The sequence below is a fragment of the Accipiter gentilis genome, chromosome 17, assembly GCF_929443795.1.
Source record: "Accipiter gentilis chromosome 17, bAccGen1.1, whole genome shotgun sequence".
Taxonomy (NCBI): Eukaryota; Metazoa; Chordata; class Aves; order Accipitriformes; family Accipitridae; genus Astur; species Astur gentilis.
In genome coordinates this window covers 9,164,786-9,174,262 of record NC_064896.1, presented here as the reverse complement: position 1 = coordinate 9,174,262, position 9,477 = coordinate 9,164,786, and the positions used below count along the sequence as shown (strand labels likewise).

General features: G+C 37.4%; 1 protein-coding gene across 1 annotated transcript; it reads left to right on the top strand.

The window, feature by feature from the left end:
* The first annotated feature begins 493 nt into the window (after window positions 1-493).
* Window positions 494-8,732, top strand: GAL (galanin and GMAP prepropeptide). Its single transcript, XM_049820625.1, has 6 exons — window positions 494-555; window positions 759-839; window positions 1,542-1,596; window positions 2,970-3,056; window positions 6,399-6,476; window positions 8,680-8,732. Exons 2-6 carry the CDS (start codon window positions 759-761, stop codon window positions 8,730-8,732), a joined length of 354 nt encoding a protein of 117 aa, XP_049676582.1. The 5' UTR covers window positions 494-555.
* The last annotated feature ends 745 nt before the right edge of the window (window positions 8,733-9,477 follow it).

The window sequence follows — 9,477 nt, the reverse complement described above, 5'->3', positions numbered from 1 at the left end:
TTTAGCTCTGCTCCCGCACCCGAGTCTCGGGAAAGTGATCTCTATTCACTTTACGCCGCCTTAGTCCCCACCATCAGCCAAGCCCTGGTGAAGCTGCAGCGAGTGGCAGGCGCGGGCAAGGCTGCCCGGACCAGAGCTGCTCTCGCTGCCCACCAGCCTGCCCACGGCCGCCGTCAGCAGAGGTAATTGCCCGGGCAGTTATCTCCCTGGAGCCTGCGTCGTGCTTCCAAATACCTCTAATTGAATGAATGTAATTTTTGCCCTTCCTAATGCAGTGGGTTGGTGAGGGGCAAATGACCCAGGAGAGGCGGAGGAGAGGGGGGGTGGGCGGCTCTCGGCTCCCCCCTCCCTCTCCCGGTGGTGCTGCAGCCCATAAAAGAGCGGAGGGAAGCGAGGGTGGGCGTGCAGATCTGCACCCGCGCACTGTGGCCATGCAGTGAGCGCCCCCGGGACGAGCCGCGCCGCGCCCCCCTCCGCCCGGGACGAGCCGCCCCCTCCGTCCCGGACCGCCAGCACCAGCGCTGCCAGGGAGAGGACGTCGCCCCCCAGCTCAAGGTACTCCCCTCTCGGACTCTCTCCCGGTGCGAATCTGGGTGCCAAACCGAAACCGGTAGCCGCAGCCGCCCTGCCCCACGGGAAGAAGGCTCAGCCCCCCCCCTTCCCACCCGTGGCGGGGATGCTCCCGTGCTCTGTGGGATCCGTAACTGGAAGGCAAAGCGGTAACTCGGAGCACTTACCCCAGAACGGTTTCTTTCCAGATGCAGAGGTGCACTAGTTTCCTGTTTGTGTCTTTAATCCTTTGTGCCACCCTGTCAGAAACACTTGGACTGGTTTTCTCAGTAAGTACTAATTTCACTGTTGGAAGCCCTATATCCATTGGGCAGCGTCTGTGTCTCAGCTGGCAAGTAACACTAAACCTTGCGGTGATACACACTGCATTTAGATACAGGGGCTGGGCGAGATGCAGCACTCAAAACCACTTTGGGCCGTAAACAGGTTTTTAGTTAAGAATTTGCGGTTCTTTAATACTAGCTCCCTTGTAACAAGTAACAGGACTAAAGAAAGGGAAAGAGAGTGTCTGGTTTACAGCTCAAAATTGAACAGGTGTCCCACCTGACTCAGAAATAGGTGGTGTGCATGTGGACCTCTTATAAAGAGGCTGTCATGTAAATCCAAACGATTAAAAGAAAAAATTGCTGTTTGTTAAGGTGATTATCAGGTGGTAATATAAACTTGCAGTATAAAGTAAAAATTTCTGCCTCCAAAGTGTGACTTGCAGTTTCTCTTATATGGGGTGAAATCTTCACTTCGCATGGATGTCAATAGCAAAACTACTGACTTAGATGGGGGGTGGGGGGGGAAGGGCCAAGAGTTCACCATTTTTTTTCCTTAATATTATTTGCTTTTACTTTTTACAATATTCCTGATCTCAAGCCTTCAGAAGACACTTTCTGCTAAGAGAATGCCCGTTTGGGTGCTGTTTCCTTTGTCTTCAGAAAGCACTGTGTAGTTCATAACATACCTTCACTTTTTTCTTTAAGGCAAGAGAAAAAAGGGGCTGGACTTTGAATAGTGCTGGTTACCTGCTTGGGCCACGTAAGTTAAGCACTCTCTTTTTGCATTATTTCAAAATGCAGAAGTTTTTTTTCTTGTGAACCAGTTTGCTGTAGTGTGCTACTCTTCTGATGAATACAGTAATTTTGTCTAAACTTGCAAGACTGAAGAAACTCATTTGGGAGAATACTTGTTTAGATATGTTACATGCCTGTTATAGAGTTGACTTGTCTTAGACAATAACTGTTCTTTTTTAAAGCAGAGTGGTGCTGTGAAACTTTGTATCCTGAAGCACATCTGCTTGCTCTTTGCTCTTCTGAACTGTAATTTTCATATGACAAATGCTACCCCACCCCTCCCCCGAAGTGTTACAACATTTTATAGCATCTTAGATGTCAAGGGATGAATGACAAAATGTGACATTTTGGCACTTTTCAATGTGTTTCAGATTTCACCTTTAAATCTATTTGAAAATGGCTTTGCTACCTGGCTTTATTATACTACTAAATTTTTTTCCTCAATTAAAGCAAAACAATTTAAAACAATAACATGCAAACTCATGACTATAAATATTAACAGTTCACTATGTGAAAAATATTTAATGTAGAAGGTGTTTAAAATACAGGCACACATTGGTTTACAAAGATGGAGAATCACAAATGAAGATTATGTGAAATGCAGTGCTAAACTGTCTCAAATATCTGTCCTTTTACCCTTATTTCTTGTTAATGTAATAACACTCACTACCAATGTTTCTATGTTTTCTGTCTTAGCAGTACATAACAAATACTACAGATACTTACTGTGACTCTCTTCATTATTTTTAACTAACCTTAAGGATACCTAAAAAAAAGATTAATGCATCTCAAACGTATTAACTGGTTCTGTAAATGTGTGGAAGTGTATTAGCCCCAAAGCAGATCTAACCAAATTGGCAAAGATACTGTGGGGAAATGTACTTGTCAAAGTGCCATTTATCTAAGCAAGGGGAAGAGACGAGGCACCAGGGGCATGTAAGATAGTTTTTGAAGGTTATTAATGTAAACTATCTGCAGTTTTCTTTTAAGCAAACTCATTGGCATTATTTTCTAAAAATAGAGGAAAGAGTAGCAAAAACAACTTCCCAAATTACACGTGAATGTACAAACTTACATTTTCTTTACAACTTCCTCTGAATTCAGCAATAGCTTCAGCAGCTATGTAGTACAGGACTAGGTTTGTATATGATATAAATCATAAGCACAAAGTCAGAAGACCGGTTATTTCATTTAGTGACACATTAATTGCTTCTTTGTCATTCTGTACATCAAAAGTGCCCATCATGATCTCTTCTTTGAAATCCATGAAAAACAAACAATACAGCAAAGGTTGTTGCTATGTCAATTAATTCCTCTGATTTTTAATTTATTTATCAGATGCAGTAGATAACCACAGATCTTTTAATGACAAACATGGTTTCACTGGTAAACGTGAAATACAGCCTGATGAGGATATTAAAGCAGGTAATGAAATTCTGAAAGCCAGTATTGTTGATTTTGTTTTTTTATGTTTAGTAATTTAATGTTATTGAGTTAACTACCTACCTAGATACAAGGCTATGCCTGCACTCTAACAAAAATCCTAATAAACATATGAAAGGAAGAAAAATGAAATTTGGCCATTCAGTGTGCTTTTTGTACATGTTCATAGTTTAAAACATCTTGGTGCCCAGGGAAAAGTGCCATAATTACGTTGCTTTTAAAGTATAACAGGTCATATTACTTTGAATAAACCTAGCTTTTTCTTTTCATATGTTCAAATAAGTAGTTCAAATGTCACCCTATACACTCAAGAGTTAAATTTTTTTCAGCAAAGAAGCAAGCCCATAAAGGAATCTTTCAGTAGGGAAAGCTATAGAAACTGGCTTTTATTTATTTATTTTTTATTTTATTCTGATGCTCCAGAGCTAAAACTAGACCTCAGAACTGTATGGCACTGTTTATGTCGTAAGAGTCTTCACTATTTTAAAAAAAATAATTTCATGTTAAGTCTCATAATATTTCCTATGTTTAAGCAAGATGGACTAACTTCATTAAAAGATTGAGAACCTGGTCAAAACTGAAGTCAAGTTAACATATTTTTTTGAGGTTGCATGTATCGGAGTTTAATAAGCAGCAATGAAAAGGATGCAGCCTTGTTCTGGATTTGTCATCCAAGGCTGAGCCTCTACAATAGATGTCTAGACTCCCTTTATAAAGAGAAGCTGGCACTTTTAGCATTTATTTTGAACCCTACTTCAGGATAAGATGTAGAAACGTCTAGAAAAAACTGTTTCTTTCTCCTGAGGAGAAACTAAATCTGCTGCAGACGTCTAAAGTCACCTAGGATGAATCTCGTCTTTAGGCTGTCAGAGGGTGATCTGTCCTTACTGCAACCAAAGCAAGCGGTACTTACTTGAGTACTTTTGCATTCAGGACTGCACTGATGGGGGAGGACACAGTCCCAGCCCCAGAGCTCTCACAGGCTATTTTAAATCCACCCTGCACAATGCAAATGTAGCTAACACTAAAGAAGTTCATAAATAAAGGCAATGTGCTTAATTACAATTTCATAGACATAATTCCAAATATAAAAGTAACATTAACACATTTCTTAGTTGTTACATTCTCAGAATGACTGCCTGTTTAGTTCTGGTACAGTTACATTGTGGGGTTTTGTGCATGTGGTGGTTTTTGATTGGGAGTGGTTGTTTTGTGGGTTGATTTTTTTGGTTTTGTTGGTTGGTTTGGAGTTTTGTTTTTAAGAAAAAAGAAAAAAAAAGAAAAAGAAAAAGGAAGAACCTACTTCCTCAAACACTGGTGTAATCATAATATTTTAGTAGTCAGAAACAATGTGAAAGGTAGGCGTTTGGAACATTGCAACATGTTGCCATTTGTGGATATGCTACCAGCTCCTTTACAGGAATATGATCTTTAAGATTTACTCTTCTGCCAGGTACTGCTGCACCTCCACAATTACAAGTAAACTCAACCAAACTTGTCTGGATGGGACCTGAAAATTATATAACAGCCTCTGTTATGAGCCTCATTTTAGATGTTGTTCTCTCATCAAAAGTTTTCTTTGAAGCTGAAGTTTATGATAGAGTTCCTATTCAAAGGAGATATAAATATAAAAAAAATGCATAAGGTAGTCAGAATTCTTATTTTAATTGAAAATGAAGGATTTTTTAAATTAAATTCTGCTGATTATTTACAAAGTATCTTAAAATGGCAATATACCTAGACACTATTACTGTAAAAGAATTAATGCAAAGGACTCCTCTCTCTCCTTGAAGGAATACTGCAAAATTCACAAGCTCTCCAGATAACCTAGAAGAACTTGTAAATTGTATTATTTACTTAACACTAGGTCAGGGGAGGATTTAAAAAAATCTATGAGCATAACTAGGATAATCGTTACATTCCAAGAGCATAACTATTTCTTTACTAGAGTCTGCAAGTAATAGGCTACACAGAATTAAGGTCAATAGCAGAGTATATAGAAACACACATGTACAATATGCTCAAGTCACTAAAGAAAAATACTTATCCAATAAATATCACATTGGTAACAAAATTGGGGTCAATAAGCTACTAATATAATAATAATTAATCATAACAAAAACCTGTATCAGGTTAGGTGAGTATAAAAAAATAAATTAAGGAAAACTTCAAATAATACAAGTATTATTAATATGAATAATAACATCTCTGTGAGTTCAAAGACTGGAAGACAAGACTCTTAGATGCAAATTTCTTAAATGCTGACTGGCTATATACCAGGAACCTTTGTGTCCCTTACAACTGCCCATCAATATTTTTTATTTGTGCTACAGAGCTCAGTCGGCCTTCTGAGCTGTATGTCACTTCTCTTCCATCATGGAAGAGCTTCCCCCAACATTCACCTGCTGCAAGTCAGTCTTTCAGACTATTTTCTGAGATAAAACACATCCCCTAGGATAACATCAAGGGACAGTCTTTTCAGTGATACACTAATGGATAGTCAGTCAGATAGTGGTACCCATCTGCCTGTGTGCAGAGAACTAAAAATCTTAGGGAAATTACCTATCATTTGTTCTCTAATATAGAACAAGTCTCCATCCTGTTGATAAAAAGCAAGATGTCTTCTCCCCCCTCCCCCCCCGCCCCCTTTTTTTTTTTAATAGACACAGAAAGTTTACTTCTCAACCTCCCAAAGTGCAGTAACAAGCTCCCAGGGAGCTTGATAAATTGGGCCATTTAAAAAGCATCAAAAGGCCTACTTCCACAAGAACAAAGAGTATATTGTATTAGATACATATGCAAAACCATACCTTTCTGAGCTTTTAGTAAAGTCCCAGGCCTAGCTTTTGGGCTACAAATCACTTCTCTATCACTCGAATGGCTTATTGGGAACAAAATCAGATGACATGAAGAATTTTTAACTGTTTTGCAAAGCTGATGAATGTGTTTACTAAATTCACCTTTTCCTTCAATCTCAGGCTGGTGGACACAAAGGAGAGAGTTGATAACAGAGGCTAACTCTCTTCTGCAGCAGAACTTGTAAAGCCTTAAAGACCATGACCATTAAGGTGCCAAAGCAGCTCCTATGCAGGAATAGCATACAAAGCTGGGCAATTTTGATTCTGAGAATTGCAGTTACCTACTTTAATGTGGCTTTGCTCTTCCATTAAATGAGGTTTTCCTCAACCATGAGGTTGAGGAATTTAAGGAAAAAGAAACTTTAGATATTTTTTTTTCAGATTACTCATAAACCTAGCCACAATGTCACATACAATAGATCTTCATACCATGTTAACATTAAGTAACAACCAACTTGTTTTATAGGGAATCTTGGAAGACTGCTGGCTGATGAAAACATTGTGCGCACAGTAATTGAATTTTTGGCTTATTTGCATCTTAAAGGTTAGTGAATACCTTTTTAATCTTTCACACCTTCTGGTGTGAAACTTACTGAGAAGATAGGACTGTCCTTGAATGTCTGCTACAGGTTTGAGTGTGCAAGACCTTGAACAGCATCTCTGGTGGGGGGGAGAAACTATCAATTCCATTTTAGTGCACTTAGGAGTAGGCCTGATGGAGAGAGTGCAGGTAGTACTGCTAAACTGCAGGTCAATGAATATCCGACATAACCAGGTTCTAATACCATTTGATTACTCTGGGCACCATGAAAATAATAACAGCTACTACTAAAATTGTAGGGACCCAACTTTTAGAACAGTTGAAAACAGACTAAATGCAGTCTGATTACATGGGAGTTAGTATAAAACAATTCAATAACTAATTAAATAAGACCTCAGTTTAATGTCAAAACCAGTTAGTTGTGATGAAAGAAATACATCTCCCTTTCTTCATGTATTCTACAATAAAGTCACATCATAAAATTGCAACAACACTAAGCTCAATGTTGGCAAACAGGTCAAAATGCTGCTAGTAAAAACTCTGTGGAGTCTCAAATCTGCGACAAGAAATATAAAACTGAGCTTACAACTGATTCTATAAGAATGGTAATTTTATTATAGCATTAGATGAAGAAGAAATCTGGCTGCTTCTGAGTTTTCATTAGTTTTGCTTTTTTAAGAAAAACAACACAATTCTGAGCCTTTGAAAACCTCTTCAGCCCTTCTAAAACTGTCTACAAAACCATAATGAATACTAGCAAATTATAAACAATTTTGTAGCAAGTGTATGCTGTAGAATGATAACAAAGAACTGTGTGTTACATTTGTATTTTAAATTCTTTATTAAAAGAGACTTTCAAGAGATCTGTTCATTTTCTGCATATATAGGAAACAAAATTCTAGACCTCTCTGACACCATTTTCTAAATGATTTGTATCCACCCAAGCAAAATTACCCTCACTACTGAAAATATCAACTAAAGTCCTTATTGAATCAACTTTGCATTTGAAACAAAAACTCTTTATGGTTAGTACTAAGGGCCTGAGATAATTAATGTATATATATTTAAAGTAGATTATTTGCATGTATATTTACTGTGGACAAAGTAGTAGCTTGTTTGTTGTGCCACTGTGAAAAAGAAGGAGCCCTAAACACTCCTTTACTCTGCTGTGTGAGCCTAGGAAGTAAAGCCAGTAACTGGACACAACAGAAAGGGTGTGAAACATGTTGAGGTCAAGCATGCACTCTCTGATGAGTAGGGTAAGAGCTGCTAAGTTGGGCAAGAAAATTGAATGCATCTCATAGAAATATAAATTACTCCTTCCCTGGGAAGAATGAGCAAAAAAGGCTGTATTGCCCCTCTAGATAACTATTCCTTGATTAGGATAGTGATGACAAACAGCTGGTTTTTTTTTCAGAAATGATGGTATTATTATCTGTCCTCATAAAAAATGGGAATCTCCAGATCATATAAAATGGCTTTTCCCCGAGATAGTTCTTGTATTCCCAGGTTTCAAAAGACACAGAATGTTACCATATTATCCCTTAACAATATTTATTGGCAAGACCTAGTACAAACTCTTACACAAAATCAGAACTGTAGATTTAGGAGGCGAAAAACATACTTCATTATGGTAGAGACGCTTCAACTTTTTTGCTGAAATGAAACTTTACTACATTAAATATATTGGTTTAGATATGTTCCTTTGCGGGGAGGGAGAAAACTCCCACTCATGGGATTCAGATTCAGGGAATGGTTATGCAGATTAGGCATACATTTTGATCTGCAAGATAAAGTTGAAATATTAACTGCTAAGAAGTATCTTGGCAATAACTAGAAGTGCCCTTCAGCTCTTTCTCTTGAAAATTGCTCCCTCCAGCTGGATAATATTAAAACTTCTGAGATGCTGGGATCTAGCAATATCAATTGACATAATAAAATTGATATAATTCCATTGTAATTCTGTCACTGCTGTTTCTAAAAAGGTGAAATTACATCAGGAAGATATTACTAACATTCAAAAGAAAAAAACCAATAGTTTATAAATTAAAATATGAAAAGTTCAAGGATTTGCTCTTATAGTTGAGAGAAGAAAAATTTAAAAATGTATACTACTCAAATTGGATTTCATTATTTAATTGCTAAGATTAATATGCATACTTACATATGTGGTTTTTTTTGTTTTTTTTTTTTTTCCTTTTTGTAGAGATGGGAGCACTTGACAAACTACCTTCTCCAGAGGAAACAAACCAGTCTTGAAGAATAATGCATTTTTATTGTGTTGTAGTGTAGATTTAGATTGAATTCTAAACAAAAGATCCAAATAAGCTGAAGATGAGAAGTATTGTTTGCATTAATCTGATAAATGGTAAACAGCATTCTACCCTCTGTTTTGTTTGTTTGTTTGGGTTTTTGGGGATTGGGTTTCTTTTTTTTCCTCTCCTGTGATGTTTAGTGTAAAATTTTGCCTTGGTAAAATTTTTCTGTAGGCAAATGATAAAATAAAAACAAAGAGCAACTACACTGCTTCATTTTAAAATTAAATACATACCAGCATACAATACTTCATATACAAAGCCCAAGTTAAGCTGTAAGATTATACTACATCTATACTCTGCAAATTACAGTAAAATAAAACATAAGTACTACATATTGGGTACGTTAGCTAACTGAGAAAAAGAGGAAGAGTGACTTCAGACTGCTGCCATAGACTCTTTTTAGGTCACAGATCTGTCTGTACTTCTACACTTCATGGAAGCCTCCTTCCTGATCATATTTTCATAGCTATGAAATAAACTCATGTTCATTTTAAATTTCATATTATTTGGCTGTACTACACCAGCCCATTGACCAAAGCATACCTTCACACAATACAAAATTAACTGTTCTATATAGGTAACAGATTTACAGAAATCCTATGTATAGGATTCTTATTCCTATGTTGTCAAGAATACTGGATCTGTATTCTTTAATGAAGAAACTCTCCCATCCACTCCAAGATTTA

Coding starts and splice junctions, on each gene's coding strand:
- GAL (XM_049820625.1), top strand. CDS start 759: ATGCAGAGGTGCACTAGTTTCCTGTTTGTGTCTTTAATCCTTTGTGCC. Junction 1,597..2,969: donor TGGTTACCTGCTTGGGCCAC/GTAAGTTAAGCA, acceptor TTTATTTATCAG/ATGCAGTAGATAACCACAGA. Junction 6,477..8,679: donor GGCTTATTTGCATCTTAAAG/GTTAGTGAATAC, acceptor TCCTTTTTGTAG/AGATGGGAGCACTTGACAAA.